The 20376-nt window shown below is 39.7% G+C and overlaps 4 protein-coding genes across 4 annotated transcripts; 2 read left to right on the forward strand and 2 right to left on the reverse strand.

Moving 5' to 3' along the window:
* Positions 1–1009: 1009 nt before the first annotated feature.
* LOC126786358 (U-box domain-containing protein 17) lies at positions 1010–3663 on the forward strand. The gene has a single exon (XM_050512162.1). It carries the CDS (start codon positions 1332–1334, stop codon positions 3489–3491), a length of 2160 nt encoding a protein of 719 aa, XP_050368119.1. The 5' UTR covers positions 1010–1331; the 3' UTR covers positions 3492–3663.
* Positions 3664–6446: 2783 nt separating this feature from the next.
* On the reverse strand, positions 6447–9200 carry LOC126786362 (uncharacterized). The gene is made up of 4 exons (XM_050512165.1): positions 8694–9200; positions 7901–8526; positions 7006–7521; positions 6447–6920 (listed from the first exon to the last, which is right to left on the reverse strand). Exons 1-4 carry the CDS (start codon positions 8944–8946, stop codon positions 6792–6794), a joined length of 1524 nt encoding a protein of 507 aa, XP_050368122.1. The 5' UTR covers positions 8947–9200; the 3' UTR covers positions 6447–6791.
* A 532-nt stretch (positions 9201–9732) lies between these two features.
* LOC126786367 (transcription repressor OFP5) lies at positions 9733–12256 on the forward strand. The gene has a single exon (XM_050512170.1). It carries the CDS (start codon positions 10884–10886, stop codon positions 12084–12086), a length of 1203 nt encoding a protein of 400 aa, XP_050368127.1. The 5' UTR covers positions 9733–10883; the 3' UTR covers positions 12087–12256.
* A 322-nt stretch (positions 12257–12578) lies between these two features.
* LOC126786366 (heat stress transcription factor A-4c-like) lies at positions 12579–14809 on the reverse strand. The gene is made up of 2 exons (XM_050512169.1): positions 14015–14809; positions 12579–13891 (listed from the first exon to the last, which is right to left on the reverse strand). The coding sequence occupies exons 1-2, from the start codon at positions 14228–14230 to the stop codon at positions 12788–12790; spliced, it is 1320 nt and encodes a 439-aa protein (XP_050368126.1). The 5' UTR covers positions 14231–14809; the 3' UTR covers positions 12579–12787.
* Between the last annotated feature and the right edge of the window lie 5567 nt (positions 14810–20376).

Here is a 20376-nt window from a genome sequence, read left to right on the forward strand (position 1 = left end):
TCATTCATTTTGGGAGTCAGGACAAAGGATAAAAAGAAGTAAGAATCAATTGGTTGCCCAAAAGATACGATGTATGTATAAGTGAGTTTGATTAGAGACTTGACATCTTGATTTGGATAAAGAATCACTGTTATATGAAGTTTGGTAACCAATAGAGAATTTGTATTTAAATTTTCGGTCAAAAATTAAAATCCACACGTTTGTATGTTCGGATGATGCTAGATAAGGAGTCCAGTTTGGGAAAGAATATATTTGGTGGCAATGGGTACTCAAATTGAGCTTAAGTGGCACATTTTCTATCACTATGGTCTTCTTAAATAATATTAAGGTGGGAACTCTATGATAATTAACACCCTATTTGTAAACCGTAAATCAAACAAACTATTTTAATCTCGTGTTACATCAAGCGTATGTCAATGTCAAGGACAGTCTTATAAGATAAGAGAAGGTGTATTGCAGACTTGTAGTCATGAGTAACAAACGTATACAAGCGTACTATTCAGTGTATATATATTAATTTCTAAACCGATTTAATCCAAGAACTTAAGAATTTTAGCGTCAAATATCATGTACGTGTATCTCTAAAACGCTTACCTTATATAAACTTTTCTTATTAAGAGAAAAAACAGACGCTAGTATATACATTAGTCGGTTATGGCCATGAGTTCACAAAGCCAATAGCTCGCAAACCCAGCAGTCACCCTTCTCATCCCTTCATCCCTAAGTCTTACACAGTTGCCATAACAACAGGGACTGCTCAAGTATGGCCATATAGTTATGGTGATGCATCACTGTGTGCTGGAATGGAAGTTTGCAGGAAAATGCCATTCCATATGTGAAGGGAGGGGGACGGACATGGACAAGGTGACCTCACAAAAGAATCCAAAGTCAAAACAAGTAAATATATCACAAAAGCATGCCCCTTTTGGTCACACCATCCACAGAGCAAAGCAATAGCTAACTGCCCCCAAGGAAGATAAAGAAGGAGAGGTGGTGGTACAACAGCCATGGCCATTTGAGAAGTGTGGCGCTGTAAATCTTTATGGATATAAGTCTTCTTCCTCCTCCACAATTCCATGCCTTGCGTCAAAAAAGAAGGGTCCTTTTCACAGAGCTTGGTCGACTAACCACAAAGTCCTCGTTGCGGAAATTCATTAGCGTGTGTTAACTCCTGGTGACTCACACACCACCCCTCTTCTTCTTCTTCTTCTTCCATTGCAAGCGTCTTCCTTTCTTTGCCGAAACGCGCAAACTACAACGGCACCGTTATCAGATCAAAACCCCCAATTCACATTCAAAATTTCCATATTCGAAAATCAAATCAAAGAGTGATGGCTTCCGCCGTGATATTCTCTTCGCTGCGGCGGAGGAGGTCGCCTTCGTTAGAGGCGGTTCTTGCGCCGGTGGACCTCTCCGACGTGGCGCTGGTGCAGACTCTTGTCTCCGTAACGGCGGAGACTGTGTCGTCGTTTTCAGCCAAATTGTTCCATTTCCAGAGACGGAATTCGAGGTCGCTGATCAGAAAGGTGGAGGTGTTTCTTGTGCTTCTGGAGTGTTTAAATGACTCCTCCGCCGCGCCGGCTCTGCCCTGGACGGCGGTGATTTGCTTGAAGGAGCTTTACTTGCTGCTGTACAGATCCAAGATTCTCCTCGATTACTGCGCCCAGTCGAGTAAGCTCTGGCTGCTCCTCCAGAACCACCCGATCTCCGGCCATTTCCATGACCTGAATCAGGAAATCTCGACGCTTCTCGACGTTTTTCCGATCGAGGAAGTCGAATTGGGGGAGGACGTGAGGGAGCAGATTGAGCTTCTGCAGAGACAGGCCAGGAGAGCAAAGCTGTTCGTTGATAAAGCAGACGAAGACACGAGGATTCAATTATTTCGATTCCTAAGACTATTTGAGACCGGCAGCGTGCCGAATTCGGATGAAATTCGGGTGTTTTTCATGGAGAGATTGGGAATCAGAGACGCCAGGAGCTGCAGGCATGAGATTGAGTTTCTGGAGGAGCAGATTTTGAATCATGAAGGGGATGTGGAGCCTAGTGTGGCTGTGCTGAATGGCTTCGTGGCGTTTACGAGGTATTGCAGGTTCTTGCTTTTCGGATTCGAGGAGGATGAGGTGGAACAGGGAGCCGGGAGTCAGAAGAAGGCCAGGAAGGGGTTGATTAGTCAGGAGATTGCAGAGACTTTTGTTTCGATTCCGAAGGATTTTTGCTGTCCTATTAGTTTGGATTTGATGAGGGAGCCTGTGATAATCTCGACAGGGCAGACGTATGATAGGAGTTCCATTTCTAGGTGGCTGGAGGAGGGGCATTGTACTTGTCCGAAAACAGGTCAAATGCTGCCAAATACTAGGCTTGTTCCGAACAGGGCGTTGAGGAACTTGATCCTGCAGTGGTGCACTGCTTATGGAGTTCCTTATGATGCTCCCGAGTGTAGTGAAGCATCAGCTGAGAGCTTTGCAGGGGCTTCTCCATCGAAGGCTGCGCTTGCTGCGAATAGAGCTACAGCGGGGCTTTTGATTCAACGGCTGGCGGAGGATGGATCGACGTGCGCACAGACAATTGCTGCTAGGGAGATTCGGTTGCTGGCCAAGACTGGAAAAGAGAACCGTGCTTTCATTGCGGAGGCTGGGGCAATTCCCCATCTTCGGAAGCTGCTCTGTTCTCCAAACTCAGTTGCGCAGGAGAACTCAGTGACTGCAATGCTTAATCTGTCAATTTATGACAAGAACAAAAGCAGGATTATGGATGAGGAAGGGTGTTTGGGATCGATTGTTGATGTTCTGAGGTTTGGCCACACGACAGAAGCAAGGGAGAATGCCGCGGCAACGTTGTTCAGTCTGTCTGCCGTTCATGACTACAAGAGGAGGATAGCAGAGGAGGAAGGGGGAATTGAAGCCTTGGCAGGGCTCTTGTTACATGGCACCCAGAGGGGAAAGAAGGATGCTGTGACAGCTTTGTTTAACTTGTCCACGCACACGGAAAATTGCGCGAGAATGATTGAGGCTGGGGCTGTAACGGCATTGGTAAGTGCATTGGGAATTGAAGGCGTTGCTGAGGAAGCAGCAGGTTCATTGGCCTTGATTGTTAGGCAGCCACTTGGGGCTAAAGCAGTCGGGAAAGAGGATATGGCAGTGGCGGGTCTTATAGGGATGATGCGTTGCGGGACTCCAAGGGCTAAAGAAAATGCAGTTGCAGCTTTGCTTGAGTTGTGTCGCAGTGGTGGAGCTGCTACAACTGAGAGAGTAGTCAAGGCACCATCTTTGGGTGGTTTGCTTCAGACGCTACTTTTCACCGGTACAAAGAGGGCAAGAAGAAAGGCAGCATCTCTTGCTAGAGTGTTTCAAAGGTGTGAGAATGCATCGACAATGCATTTTGGTGGTCTTGGAGTAGGATACGCATTTGCAGGTAACTCAGCTGCAGGTCGTGATACAAGTTTCGTTGGTGATGTCTCTGTGCAAATGTCCATTTCGGTGCCTGTGTTATAGTGGTAAACATCCACCCTAGAGTTTTAGTCTTCCTTGTTATATGTGCTCCCCATTTTTGCTGGAAATATTACACATTCTTTCATTGAAATCATAAAGAAGTTACAGGAATATCTTCTGTTGGCAATCTTTTAGTGTATGTTTATTATACATGTAATCCTCAATGATTTGGTAAACCAAAGCATCAAGTGTCACTACTTGTCAAGATCATTACAGATACTTTGCGAATTTTCACTTTCAGGATTTTCATATGGCTTATATGTTTCATAATACATGCTTCTGAATATGATGCAGCAAGTAAACTACTGATGTTCATGGCAAACTTTGATGCATTCCAATACTAGTCATAATTTCCACATCTACTGATTTAAATTCGACGTGCTATTAGACTTTGTTACTACCTGTAATTAACCTATTGACAAGACGAAAGTTTCTTAAAATAATGCTGCACTTGGATTGGTGATGCATCGAATTGGGAATTTCCTTTTTTAGTAGAATGGAGCTTAGACCGGTTAAGAAAGTCTGCTAGTAGGGATGCAGACATTTTAGCAGTGGGAGCTTTCTGGAGACTAATTGTTATATGTTTTGAATGATGTAAGGATAAGACAAATATTTCTTCTTTCATTTAATTGTTTTGAATGACTAAGTAGCTCTCAAGTTGGCAAAGGTGACCAGTAGACCCAACCAGTTTCATCCATTAGATTCTTATCACCCTAACATGAGTTTCAGGGTCACATCACTATGCTGGTAATACTGTCTTCAATTCTTTTACGTAGGAAGTGACATGACATGGGGCACCAAATAGTGACTTATCTAACGGTTGTAGTCTCCTAGTTTTGATACTTCGAAACACTATAGAATCGCAATTTCTGCTCAAATATCATGGTAACATTTCACTGGTATCTCTTACTTTTCTTTGAAGGATATGCTACTGCTGTGAGGCACCCACCAAAGTCGGTTGGGAAATATCAACTTGAAGCAGAATCTTCATGTAATTGAGAGCTTTTGTAATGGGCAGGGTCTAAGTGGGGGCATTACATTCACTGGCCATATAAGCACTTATGACTATCAGATTGGAGATGATGAAAAACATTGTGGTCAGCTGAAGCTTTTTGCAGCAGCTGTGGCAATGATGGTTCCTAATGATAGTCACACAACACCCTCTAATGCTTAACAGCTTATACTCCATATTCTTGGTCTTCTTCTTTTTCTATATAAAAGAAATCACCGTTTTATTGACTATTCACATATGAAATAATTGATGTTGATCATTCAGGGTCCCTAGTAAAAGATGGAATTCTCCTCTCCTTGGCCGGAAATGTAAGAAAACTCGGGGGTGGTAATAATAGTGCTAGCCCTTTGTGCGTTTCTTCTCCTTCCATTTGGCAAAGCCTCTGTGGAAGACACTGTCCACTGTCCTTAACCTCCTTTCAGTTTCACCCTCAAAGCTAGGCAACCTCCAATTCTCCATCAAACATTTTTACTGGTTTTCTGTGTCGATTTGGAGTTGCCTGGCCGGCAAGAAAAGTCTCAGATTTTTCATGGTAGCCATTGTCTTCATTCAGACTGTGATGCAGTTACAGTTTAATACGTTGCTTCCAAGGCGGGTTTTTAGTCTGTCCAAATTAAAAAAATTTCTTTACCTTGGATTTGGGGGCATGGATTTGAAATGGCTATTATTATAAACAAGGCTGAACGTTGTTTTAATCAGGAAGTCTATTCTGCCGGCCAGTGACAATATAAACAATGGCTGCAGGCATTTCTACAGCACAAAAAGATATAGTGAAGGACTTAGTTGAAGTCTATTTGGTTTCCATGTGTTTGAAATTTCGGTCTAATCAAACGTACTAATAATAGTACAAGGCATTGCACTTGAAACAGGGCCAGCACAAGACCACAAAATAATGACATGGTTGAATCTTGATTCCCAACATGAACAAGGAAGAATTTGAAGTTTCATTTTTGGCTAAAGACCAAGAATTAATAATCCCATTTTAGAGTCGATGCATACTATCGTGCATAGACTACTGAATTTGAGCCAGTCTGCTGAATCAAGTCATGCTTGGAAATTCTAAACCCGAGCAGTTCACGTTAGGAAAAAAAAATACAGTTTTAGTCAAGAGGAAAGACTAATTCTCCATGCATATCTTCTCAAAAAAAAAAAATTATGCAAAAGAAACACGACAATATACATCTGAAACATCAAACCACCCGATTATCATGTCAAATATTATATTGAACCATAGATATGTGGAAATGTGACAAACATAATGAGCCAAATAAAAGAACTCTTCATACTCTAGATAGGATCTGTATATGGAAGTCATTTATGGGATAACCAATTACCAATGAAAGAGTAAAAACAAAGAGCTGAACCCAACCAAAGCAAGCAAGAACGAACCAATCCAGAAAGTAGCACATCTGCTACTAGCTTAGCTTGGCTTCCTACAAATTCTGCTCCAGATACCTGTGTTTCTTCCAGTAGCATCTGATTTGACATCTTTGTGAACCTAATTGCTGATGCGAAACGATGATAATGGGGTGAAATAGAAACAAGAGGATTGAAGTAAAACCTAATCCTAATCCGCCCTTAAGATTCATATTATGTATTCTTGGCTGACACTAAAACCTATGTCGTCTCAACATAATGAGTACAGTTTAGACATAGTTCACACAAATATAGTGATATTACAGATTTGTGGAGCTACTGATATGCATCCATGCATGTAATCGTAAAGCAACTCGTGAAGTTAGACTTGTAGAGCAATGAGTAGGGGATATGTATACATGTATAAATTGTATGAATTCATTACAGCTTGTTTTGTCTAATCAATTAATGTAAACGTTCTACACGATACAACGATAAACATATAAACACCTTTTGTTGCAATAACATAAATATTGATGTAATCATGGAAAGGCAAGCATGAAGTGATGAAACAAAACCTAAATCAGAAAGTCCAACAGACACCAAAACAATCTACAAGTGAATTCCAAGATACTCTTGTGAAAATGGAAAGGTCTGGAACAGAACCTAAATCAGAAAGTACGTCCAACTGCTGAAACCAAAACACTTTACAAGTTCAATGTATCCCTGCTAATCAACTTTCAAGTTTCAAGCATATGTTGTGTGAGTTTATGTTGCTGAAAGTTCCAAAATTGGATAGGAGAAGAAGACCGGTGATTGATTCTGTGTAATTATATCTCAATCCTTCCGGTAGAAGGTAGTCTTTAGGCCTTATAATAACATCAGATTGTATGAAGCTCAAGCAGCCAAGCTAGTCAGTGTGTCTTTGTTCCCATTCATTGCTTAGGCACAAGTATGTTGAAGTCACTAACAGTCCACTCAGCAACTTGATCAGGGTCTTTGAAAATTTCAGTCCCCAAATCTATAGACATCCATTGCCTTCTAGCTGGTCTAGTTCCTGGATCCTGCAAATTAACCACTTGTTCAGTTAGTTCATATTGAAAAACCATTTGGATCGAATTTAGTTTTTCATCACAAATAAGTATCAACCTGGTAAAAGTAAAGTGATTGTGATAACCTCCCAACATCAAGCTCCCAAGTCCTTGAATCCCCAATCCAACCCTCTCCTTGCCTTGTAGGGTACCCATACTCACCCCAAACCGTGTGTGGCAAGATCTGAAGTATCTCCTGAGGCTGAGGATTGCTATATGGATCACATAGACTAGAAGGTGCCTCAAGATGTTTTGCATTCCCTGGTGAGCAGTGCAGGTGATAAGCTGCATAAGGGAAGCGAGATGTGTCGTTTCGATGAACTCTAGTTCCATTAGAAAATGTGTGGTAAGGTGGACATGCATCGAGCTTTTCTGGCTTGCACCATGCATGTGTTTCTGGATTTATGATCATTTCACTGTATCTAGTGACATCAGAAGTCACATTGCCATCACAAGGCTGCCCATTGTTCTTCCAACAGCTCCCCATGTCCATTAGGTAGAACTGGCTGTTAGGACCCCCTCCTTTGATCACATTCAAGGTGAACCTCACCTTAAAATTTGGTGATTCTGGAATCTGCATATCATGGGGAATTCTTCATTGATCACTCAATCTTAAGAAAACCAAGTACATATGTATGAATAACAAGAATGGTTTGCTTTCATGAAAACTACTGAAAGAAAGCTACAGCCTACAGGTATGTGCCTTTAAAATGACTGAAAATAGTGGTTCTCCCCTGAACTAGGACCAGTTTTCTATTGTCAAATTAACTAAACATGTAACTTGGATTCCCAGTTCCCCACAGAAGAAAACTGGTTAAAGTTGAGGAGGCAAGTGATTTACTTTGGCCTATATCATTTTATAAAGGTCTGCTTTCTTATAGATACCTTGTTTTAAGAAAAAAAAATTTGCAGTTTCCATTGGACAGTTATATACAAGGAAATGGGTGACTTACAATTTTGGACATCCCTCTTGTAGAGTAATGGTAGCCACCAGAAAATCCATGTGTGGCATCTGATCTCAAGTAAAGCATCAACCATGGATACTTAGCTGAAGTCCTTAAGACATGGTGGAAAACCCAACTTCCTTCTCCAATTTTCTTTTCCCAAGTAACAGAATAGTAAGAACTGTTCTCCACCATTCCATTACTCATATCCCAATTCGAGTCCCACGACCCGAAAAACCTTCCCTTTAGAGTAGATATATCAGGCCATTGCAACTTGGTGTAGTCATGGTATATGTATGGCTGGTTCATGCAGCCATCTCCGAAACAAGGAAATGCTGTGTAGTCAGGCCTAAATGGTCCAACTTTCTGGCCATTTTTCGGGCATTTGGCAGCATTAGTGTCCATGTTGCCACTCTTGAGCATGATCATCCAGAACTGCCATGGACTGGGGGTGTCATCAACTTCACATTTCGATCCCAAATATAGTTCCTTATCCGCCGCGTAAAGGTCTACATCAAACTGAGACTTTGATTGTAGACCAAGAAAAGGGTCTCCTGTCCTTAACTTGTTGTCTGCATCTGTGACTCTATGGACTAATACATAGGGCATCTCATTGCAGATAGAGCAGCTGTCACCTGAAATAAATTTATCTCATATATAAGACAAAAGTTACTATAAAGCACTTTTGACATCTAAAAGCCAAAGAAGAATGTTCATGTACAAATTTACTAAAGTAACAAGGCATGAATGTGTTCATCATCCTTTGAATTCAGAATAGAATAGAGAAGGATGGGAAGCCTACTTTTTGTCTGTGGTGAATAAACTCTGTATATGTCAAAGCAATCAGCAGCTCTTGGGCTACCTGTCTGAGAATTTTCTTGTCCAACCTCATTGCACTGATTCCATGACTCTATTGCAACTCGAAGAGCGTCTCTTCTCATTTCTGGATCACCAACTGCAGATATATACTCACTCTTGACATTCACAAACCCTTCAAACAAAAGCTCCACCAGGAAAAGAACAAGAAGAAAAGAACATGGGATATTATTGGCCATTGATGAAGTTTAAGCTGTGTTCATATGCACTATTTCCCTAGGAGAGGAGAGAACTATTGTAGAGATGGTTCTGTCTTATATTTGAGAATTACTTCATTGTCAGGATTTTTGCTTTCTGTTGCATGAAGCATACTCATTCTTATCTCGTGCCATGTTTTGAAAAGCTGATAATTAGGAGCATACTCATTCTCGTTCAAAATATGTCTACTATTATCATCAGTTAATTTGTTGCACAATCTGTTTCGAAATGACACTTTTACCAGAATCACTTTCCCATCAACCAAGAAAGGGACAAACAGACTTCTCATCCCATGCCATGAAGAAGAAAGCACAGAAAGGAGAAAACTTAATAGTTCTGATTCTTCTGAATATCCCATTTGAAGCCACAAAGTAAACTATCATCCTAACTTTCATTGAAGAAAATTAAAGTTTCAATTGACTAGGTATTCGCATTGATGTGAAGCAGAGGTTTCATACAAAAGTCTATTGTAAATTAGTAAGAAGAGAGAAACCCAAGTCATAAGCTGCCTGACTTGTTTTGGAACATGATAACCACTTTCTGGTTCCTAATTAAAGAATATGTGTTGTATACTCAACTTCAAATTGGATCTACCAACAACCTCAGGCTAAGCTCTGGATTTCATTTGGCCAATTAGAATTACTTTTCACTTATCAATATCAATGCTGATGCCAATTTTCACCTCAGTAAAATTGTTTTCGCCCCTAGCCTGTAGCCAAACCTTGGAAATGAACTAGAAAATGGACTATTATCCCTTTCAAATCATTGCTACTGCAACCTACCAACTGGAAATGGCTACCTTTCTTCATGCACAAGCTTTTGGAGGGAGATCATAATCAGTTAATCACTATATTACATATAAACTTTTCAAATGCCTCAGCTAAGAATATACTTGTTAGTGTTGATTAATGGTTACACAAGCCAAAACATTTCTACAGAAATCCCCATTTTAGTTTTTACTGTCATATTGTAAAAGAAAGTAGATACTTGCAATAAACCCTAAACAACATTTTCTCTTTGGTTGGTGACCAAGGACCAAGTTAATTTGCATCAAAACCACTAAATACAAATAGATATCTGCAATAAAAGCTTACAAGCCCAAATCAGATATATTAGCAAACCATCAAGTTTGTTTTCTCCAACTTTCTGGTCAGCCTATCTAACTCAATTCAGACGACCCTGCTACATTCAACTACTCTTGCCCACTGTCATACTGGACCTACTATTCTTTTGTGACTAAAGTTGTTAAAAGTCAAGAAATTTCAGAACCAAAGACAAAGCAACAAAGCAAAAGAGAGCAAACCATCTGGTTCATCCAAACAGTAGATATATGACCAAAAAAAAACTGCAAGGACAATGCAATTGAACATTTTTGCCTCCACCTCGTACATCCTGGAAGCTGTGCAACTCAATGACAATAATACTTCTCAATAATGACAATGGTTTTCCTCAATGACAATAGTACTCCTATTCTAAAATCCCACCCATCAATCTTAATATCCTTGTACACAGTACCACCTAAAAGCCTAAACCTTTTGTATTAATGTTTCTGGGTCTGTTTGTTCTATGATCTATGTTCTATACCAGAGAGGATTCAAGAAGGGTTGAATTCTCTCATTAGTGTAAGGTGTGTTGGGGCCAGTAGGTTAGGAGGTCCCATAATGATGGGCACCAATCTTTTATCCTGGTAGAAACCAGAAAAGTAGGGAAAAGTGCTTCAAGTGGTCACAAGATTTAGGGCGGGCCTTTCTTTTGAAAACACAGAATTAAGACCCCACGTTCCTATGAACACTTCTAACCGTCCCTCCTTTGTTGCTACAACCAACTCAATCCTATAGTTTCAGTTTCCAAATCCTTTTACCTTCTCTGCAACTCCTCAAACATTCTCGAACTCGAAAGAGAATTCAAGCAGTCACAGATGAAAACAATGAAGTGGGGTAGTAGCAAGAACAAAAAGCCTCCACCTTCCTTTTCTGCTTCTTCTTCTTCTTCTACTACTACTACTACTACAACTTCTAAGCCGTCTTTGATCTCCCATGTCCTTCCAAGTTCATGGCTTTCGAAGTTCAAGCAAAAGACTGAGAATTTAGAGGCAAAACCCGGTAAAGTGAGTCGAAAAGGGAAGAGGAATTCTCCATCTTTGGGTTCACCAAGGATTGCTAGTGGGGGTGGTGGAAGGTTCTATGGTGATGATGATGGTGATGATGGATATTGGAGGCTGTCCTTTGGTGAGGATAGTGTTGAAGGAGAGAAGAATAGTAGAGGTGGGTTGCGATCGGTTCGGTACGATTCTGAAGAAGAGTTTGAAGTTAGGCCCTCGAAGGTGATAGCTTCCAAAGCCATGAGTAAAAGTAGGCATGCTGAAGAGTGGATGTTGAGGAAAAGAAATGCAGGAGTTACAGGGAAGAAGAGGTCAGAATTAGAAAGAAAAGCAGAGGAACCAGAAGAGAGATCAAGCAAAACAGGAGAAGAGGATGATATACTGGATATATTAGCAGCAACAACAATTTTGACAAAGGAGAAGGATAGTAAGCATGGATTGGCTTCTAGTGCAAGGAAGTATCACTATGCATCCTCGAATCTGAAAACAATTGAAGAAGAAGTTTGTGAAGAAAATCCGACTTCAGATTGGCAAAAATTGAAGGAAGGGAAGATACAAGAGGTGATGGCAAAGAGTGAGAAACACAGGAAATCTGTCTACATAAGCAGGGACTTACAGAGAAAACCAAGACCAAAGCGGAGTAATAAAGTCAGAGTTTGCTCTCCAAGAACAGCTTCAAGAGTCGAATTCTGCAAAATCAAAGCTCTCCAAGACATGGCAAAAGCGAAGGCGGCCAAGGAGAGAAAGGTGCACCAGGTGAGAACAGGCTTGGATAGCTTTGCAGTGGTGAAGTGTTCACTCGACCCACAACAGGACTTCAGAGATTCCATGGTTGAGATGATTGTGGAGAAGAAAATTACCAGGCCAGACGATCTTGAAGAGCTCTTAGCTTGTTACCTGACACTGAATAGCGACGAATACCATGATCTAATCATCAAGGTCTTCCGGCAGGTATGGTTTGATTTGAATCAAGCCTGTTTTGGTAGTGAGTTACAGAACGACCAATGTTGCAACAACTAGCTAATTTCTTTTGGTTAGTGGTAGCTAAACTAATGATCATATTGTATATAGATAATTATTACTAATATATTTCTAGCTGCAGTTTTAGCTTTCATCTATTGCTTCAAAATGTGAATGTCCTAACAAGCCTAAATTTACTGTTACAACAGAATCCACCCTGGATTTGAAGTTGAAAAGTGAAACTACAATTCTAACCAACGCTCTATAGGTTTCATCTCTAAAAGATTCTGGCTTTACCTATATGCTGAAAGATCATTAAGTAAATATCTATAGAATGCCAGAGCAGTAGAGAAGGTATTCACCAAAATTATAAATTTATTGAACTTCAAAGCAATCTTTTACCATCTTCACTTGCAAAGGAAGGGGATCACATTCTAAGGAGCATACTCGATCAAACAGATAAAATAACATGATCTTGTAGATGGAAATGCATGTATTGAAACAATTATGATAACACCATAATGATATGACATTCAAAGAAAAGGTAGAGAATTCCGGCAGAAGTTAAATGCAACTATTAGGTTTCAAAGGTATTAAGACTAGCAGTTAGCATACAGTAATATACACTGAACTAAGATAGACTGAACTCAAACACAGATGTGTGTAAATGTGTAATATGTCCTATATAGAAATGTAAATCCATACCTATGGTATGATATGTAAGCTACTGGGCAGCACAGTCCCAGAGGAAACAGATAGAATCATGTTTTCTCTACTGGAGTAAGTTGCCCCATTTGTTCTGTAAGGTTATTTACATTCCTCATATTCCACCACAACTTGCTATTGTCACTAGGACTAATCTCGTGTCCCCTACGATCAGAATCCTTTCTTTCCGACTCCTGCGAGTCAGTTGAACCAGGATTTTCTGTCAAGAACTGTTCCCAAAATAAGTCATTGACACCAGCACTAGAAATTTTAGCTGTTCGTTCTTTTGATGATTGTTGTTTTAAGGCATCAGGCTCAAAAGAAACCCTTCTAACCGGCTCACGAGAAACACTTCTAGCAGGTTCGGGAGAAACACTTCTGACAGGCTCGGGAGAAACACTTCTGACAGGCTCGGGAGAAACACTTCCAGCAAGCACAGGAGAAACAGCTGCAGCAGGCTCCGAATTCATATCAATTTCTGGAAATTTGGATTGTTGGTCAACAATTTGCATGCAGGATACAGCTCGGCTTTCCCCACAACTTGTAGATTCAACCAACTCCAAATTTGTACTAGCCTGAACTTGAGTCTGGCCAGCATCATCGATTGTATCTTCCCAAAAATGAAGGAATGACTCCAACTGCAGTACCTTTCCCGTCTCCATATTCTCTCTAGTTACATTTTGCCAACTCCCCATCTGACCATTTCCCACGCTGACATTATCATAGGCCCAATCGACACTTGAAAACCTCCTCTTTCGGCCACAGAGTTCAAACTGCGGTAAAGGATTGGAGGCAAGCTCCGGTCTTTGCAAAACTCGAGCCACAAAAGCCACCATGGTCTGCTGCTGCTGTTGCATATGTTGCAAGCGGTCCTTCAAGAACTGCATTTGCAACTCCATTCCCTGCCTTTCCTGCTCATGCCTTTGTAGCTCCACAGCAAGGCATTCTTTTTCATGGTTGAGCCTCTCAATCTCATCCTTCATACTCTTTTTCTCAGCCTCAGATAGCAATGAACTCCCATGTCCTTGGACCTGGATGTTCGGCAAAGAATGACTATGCACTGGCTTTCGTCTATGGATATTCTTCATAAGCTGTGGCTGGCCTCTTACAAAATCATCATTCGCAAATTCCCATTGCTCAGGATCACTCTTTCGAAAACCCTATTGCAAACAATTCAATCAATATCAGCAAACTAATACTACAACAACCAAACAAACCAATATCCCCAATGTTAAAACAACACAGCAGAACAAAACGTGATATGAACTGAAGTAGACACTTACATATGTGTTGAGCTGCCTAATGAAGCTAGAGAAGTTGTTGTGCTTAAAATACTTCGGTAACAAATCTCTAGCAAACTCCGGAGGGTTCCACACAATGAAGCTTCTATTACCAGCACTCCAAGACACAATCGAATCGGTCGAAGAATCATCCACCATTTCGTATGTCTTGGAAAGAAAAGGAGGCAAAGATCCAGAAATGCCTTGAACTTCATCCATCCCAAGTTCCCAAACTCACCAGACCCAAAAACCCCAAATCCAAAACCCAGTGAAACCCAGTAACCAATGTATCAATCACTCCTCAAAACGCCAAAATTCCCAGCACAAATTTCAATACTTTAATATCAATGCCCCGATTTTCAAGCTCAAAGCCGCAATGGTTCCACCCTTCCGACCAAAGACAGCAAAAGACAAGAGCTTTCCGACAATTTAGCAGAATCAGAATAAAGATTCCAAATTTCAATCACAAACTCAATAAAGATGTAAAAGCCAATGGAAATGTGAAGGGGGAAGAAATAAGGGAAGCTTCGGAGATAGTAGGTTGGTCAGTTACCGGAATTTTATGCCCAGAAAAAACCACCACCAAAACTCTCGTATATTTATTTTGGTTTTTTTGGTTGGAGAAATTGGAGAGAACAAGAATATGAGGAACGCAGTTTTGACTAATGGTTGAAACAGTTTTCATAGATTCTTCACTGCATTTGAAAACACCAAGCTTGGAGCAAAAGTAACTAACGAGAAATTTAGGGACAAACTAACGAAGTTGCAGAGAAGGCTCTCGACTGCGGTCGACTCCCAACTCCCCAAAACGATTCTGCTTCTCGAAAATATTTGGGGGTCCCTTTGTCCTCGAGACGCGTTGGAATTTTCTCTCTGATTTGTTTTATTCTCTACTAGTTTTGGATGTAAAAATAAGATATCTCAAAGGAAAAGAGAATAAAAGAATTTGTTAATTAATTTTGTCAAAGAATTTTTTTTATGGGGTGGTGCATTAATTCAATTGGTTTGAATTTTTGCAAAATGAGGAACATTGGTGGAGCGCGTTGTATATGACGCTCGCAAATGATATATAAGAAAATGAATTTTCTCGCGTGTAATTAGAATGTTAATTTATAAGTTACTGTAGTATAAATGGTGGTGGGAAAAGTCACGGGCAATCGCAGATTTTATGACTATGAGATTTTATTTAGCAATAATTTTGACTACTCTAACACCCGAACAGACATGTTTCGTTGATTGTGAGATGATGTTCTCTTATCTCAGTTATCCGAGTTATAAGTTATATCATACTACATTGTTTTCAACCCCATCTCGTACAAGATTTGGCCGGACATATTCTGATTAGTTTGATGATTCTGGTTTAGGATTAGCTTCATCCACACTTTCTGATATCTATTTTCTAACGCCGGATTTGGGAAAGACTGTTAACGAGGGGTGCGAGTGACGTTTGTGCTTGGGTGGGCTGGCCTCTATAATCAAGAGATCTGTCAATAATTTAGTAAATTGCTTAAAAGGAAAGGCGGTTTTTTAAAGGAAAGGCAAGCATCTCTCAAGGTCAGGCGTACACGTGGCTCCAGATTAGCCCCATTACAGACACCACACGTTTTGTAAGATAAGTATAAGAATTGTATTATTCCTAGATCACCATGGAAAATGTCTCGAGACTTTTTGGGGTTGTTTAATGCAGGAGATATGGAAATGTGACATTTGAGACATATATTAAATTGTCAACCTAATGACAAGGTATTGGGTTGGATTGAAAGACAAAAACAAAAGGTAATGGAGAAGATTGCATCATATTCTCACATTATAGACCTGTAGTAAGATTTTCTTCAAAAAATAAATCATTATTTTAGGAGAATTATTATTTTACTTTCATATGTGTCTTAGTCTATTTAAGTTTTATTATTGGAGTAGATTATGCTTTAATGTAATATATATATATATATATATATGAATATCTGATTATTCAGGATACTCTATATGTAATGTTTATATATAAGCATCATTATTAATCAATAAAGGATTATATTATGTTATTTTACGTTGTTATTATTCTCGTTTCATTATCCTGCAACATGTTATCATGCACTTTATTTTAAAGTGTCTGAGCGACGAAGCCACCACCAGATAAAAAATTAAAACCCTAGCTCTGAAATCCTTGTCCCCAACATCCTTTTTCTTCTTGGAATCACCATAAATTTTGAGTCGGCAAATATTTGTCCCAAAAGAAAACATAAACCGAATCTGCTATGGGCACCCAGTTTTCTTCTCTAGGCACCCTTCATCTTTGAACTGCAGTAGTTCCCCGTGTCAGTGACCTGCTAGTGTTGCCGCTCTGACGCATGTTTTGTCCGACCCAACACGCTTGTTGCATCAACGATAACTCAGTAGCGCTGTCAACCTCCTCCATCGTTCAACTCAATCCTCCGGAGCTTCAAGCCCGACGGCGTCGACGCCTTGCTCCCAAGAAACCATTGATCTGGTTTTCCTCTTACGTTGAGCCCGAAACGATAGCACAAGTCATCATTGATCCCAGACTCGGCCTTCTACCGTCGATCTTGACCTAGTTATGTAAATCTAGAACTCAACCTGAACCTGTTGAATCTGACCTAGCAAGAAGAATTCAACCTAGTAGCCCATTATGGGCCTACGGCTAACAAGCACAATAGCCTATTTGGCCTACCTTTTTATTTCCCTTTTTCTTTTCCTATTTCTTTATTTCATTGTTTTCTCGGCATATCTTTATAACTAAAATGCTCGTATAGGAAAAATGATCAATCGTCGTATCATTGTGATGACATGCATACCAGAGATAAATATTCCTCAAGAGTAATTTATGACATTAGTACGAAGATTCACAAGGAAAATGAATTCATCAAGCAATTTTCCTGCATGACAATCAATTTGCAGAGCAATTTAATTATATGAGGTCTATTTGACAAACCAACAAGTAAGATTTTCTTAAAGTTGTTGTTTTTGAACATATATATATAAATTATCAGGCGATATTATCCTTCTTCATATCTTTTTTCCGACCCTTCTTCTTGGTCGATGTTTTTCTTGTGACGGTCCTGAAGGAGTCACGTTATTATTTGACGGGAATAAATCGATTCTGTGTAGTCGTCTGAGTACATTGTTGTTTTGGGTGCGATCATGAGAATCACTGATATGTATCGATTATTTTGTGACAATATACATCACAACCCTTCTAATTTAGGTTACATACTTGAATTGTTTCGTTTATTCGAAACCAATACAACCCTCGTTTCTTGTGGATGCGTCGCCATCGCGACTGTTATTTAAATGTTTGAGTTTTATTAAATTCATGTCTATAAACAATAATCTCAAGGTCTACGTACTCATTTATTTGAGTTGAAATTCACTATTATGAAACAACACTATTTGCTGACAAAAGATCCTAAAATAGAAAATTCTATGGGACACACTTCTAGTGATTCAATAAACGTCTATGACGTTGTCTTATCAGAGTTGACCTTGATGCATTCCCACATCTAAGAAACGCAAACCATTTTTGGCTCCAGTATCTATTTTCTATTAAGGGTATATTTGAAATGAAAACGTAACATTCTTTCATTCTCAAGTTAGCAGATTTTGAGTCTCTGACTAAGACTCTGCCCGATTAAATATGCAAGGTTTTGTTGCTATGAACTTTTGATTAGTCAATCTATTTTGACTATGTTCTCTACTTCATATTTTTCAAGTATGACGTTGGCATTGCCATGTTTCTTACTCGACTTTAGTTTAATTTGTTTATTTGAATTGGAATTTTATCTGTATTGTATTAAAGATTGGTCTATTCAATAAAATTTCTCATATTCCTTGTTTACAAGATGATATCGTGAGAATTTTATTTGCCTTAAACCTAACATGAATGGTCAACGTATGCAACTGCATGTGGTTCTTAAATTGGTCGATTTTAGGTTACATGAGACCCCAATAGTATTACATTGCGAATTTGGCACTTAACAATTGGAAAACAAACCTCGAAATGTCAAAATTTGTTATGATCTCTGGCGTTTCCGACACATTTCCGGAACATTTTTCCAACGTTTCCGGTCATTTTGGCCGCCTTCCGGCCCATTTCCGGCGTTTGTGTCACCACTGACCGGTTCCTGCCAGCGCTCCCTGTCGGATATGAATTTCGGCCTCCTAACTGGTCAAATTCCGGCCACCAACGGCTGATTTTCCGGTCACCGGTGCCACCAGTTTTCTAGCGATTCTTCACCGTTTTCTCGTTGTTTTTCCGACATATTTCAACATTCTATGTTGAAGCGTTTTCCTGCTAAAGTTTCATTCGGTTTTGAGTTATTTGGACATGGTTGTCCGGTTATCTTTCTGGTTTTCTCAAGTCATTTTCATAGCTCAAACGATTTTATATTGGTGACCACCCATACCAATTGGATGGTTTTTTACCATCATAACTGTTTGATATTCAACTGCTCCAATACCATGTTTTTCCAACTCTTAAGTTAAAGAATGTAGTTCTATTGTCATGTGAATATGTGATACATTCGATATGATTGTACTATTTATTTTTTTGATCATTTTTCTAACAATGTCCTACGGGGTATTACTTGGAATTGTTCCTTATGTCACTGACTCTCTTAATTTATTTTGATGATGTCCCGCGGCGAAGTCAAGTTTCTTGCTGATTGCGTAACCACTCACACTGTTCTACAACGCAGTAGTTGTTTTACGAATCTCGTGCAGAGATTGTGTTTTATATCTTCGTTTCTTACTAAGTTTTAAAGGTCATACATGCCAATAATTTTCATTTTAATACTTATGTTGAGAATGCAGAGGAATATCTTTCTCAGACATTCAAAAATTGGTTGTACACAACCCTACTACTTGCCCATGTAACTGCCCTGCACCTGCCTTACACGGCTCTGGAACCTGATAGGGGATGCAGCCCTTGCGGCTACCATGCATACCCTGCAGTTGTCCCACAGTTTCCCTGTACGGCCCCTGCACAGCTCTGCATGCCCCCCGTGCACGACCTCCTAACAAAACATGCTTAATTGATGACGCTTATTGTTAATCTTCTCATGTGAATACTCTAATTGAGCATATTTCATTCTTATAAAGTATTTAAGGTCACATTAGTGGATCCTATCCAAACGAATGCAGACATTTTTCGGTATTTTTATGGTATAGGTTAAGTGCAACGACGTGTTGGTTACTCGTCGCCTTGCTATCCATAATAGAATGTTGTATATGCTAAGTTTTTAGCTATAATCATTATATTAAGGGCTCACCACCCTTCTCATCCATATTAATGTATTCGATTGTATATCCTTGGAAAGTTCACCACCAAGACCTTTGATGATTTCGTTTTGCATATCTACTAGAATCGTCGTTGAACATATAATTCCTCATGTTCATTCATAGTACGATCCAACAGAGCTCATAGTTAGTTATGGGTACTAACATGCTGGTCTTTGCATGGAGATATGTAATGTTGCATGCAGCGTCACTTATTCATTTCGAACCCACAATTTATCAAGTGTTTAGTGCGTACTAAATGGTTACTGGATACAGACCCAACATTCTTTTCATTAACGCCTATTTGGTGAAGTTGTTTATGTGTCTCCATTTTAGTATCTCAAATGGGTCTACATGAGACGATTACGTATTTTGGTTGATTATGAATCACCAACACTTGTCTGTTATTTCCAATCTACAACCGTGGATCTCTATCTTGCGAAATCCGTAGACGGTCACTTTGATGAGACATACTTCTTGTCGTTAGGGGGAGATATGGAATGCTCACCTTCCGGTTTTAGCGCCAAAAATTTATATGGTGTGACACTATGTCTCATTAAGATCTCGCACTGCTCTAAGTAAGCAAGAAGTGCAACGCATTATCGAACTCTAGAAAGTCAAAGATTCGATGCTCAATAACTTTACCGATATTGCGAAAGTGATGAGATCGCACATAAATGTTGTGATGTGCCACTAAGGTTGGAACTCCCAAAACATGGGAGAATTTCATATGACTGAGTCCTCGCACCGTTAGCACCATCCCTGACAGTGTGAAAGAAGTCGGCAATGGCACTATTAAATGTTATGGTGTTGTCGGCATCCGTGATATTGCACCATAAAATAAGGGTGGCAAACGCAATGATGGACTAGTAAAAATCATAGCTTCGCTCTTGGCTCCTACTTAGATAAGGTGGAGACCATTATTTTCTTGAATCAAAACCAGAAAGAAGCGAGGTGCATAGGCACAAGTATTCTGCCCATCATCAAGAGATATTCTCTAAACATATCTATCAACTAAGATTTTGTGAGACGCTACAAACTCCTTTCGTTGATATTAGAGAACAAAAAAAATCTCT

This window comes from Argentina anserina, chromosome 3 (genome assembly GCF_933775445.1).
Source record: "Argentina anserina chromosome 3, drPotAnse1.1, whole genome shotgun sequence".
In the NCBI taxonomy this organism is placed as follows: domain Eukaryota; kingdom Viridiplantae; phylum Streptophyta; class Magnoliopsida; order Rosales; family Rosaceae; genus Argentina; species Argentina anserina.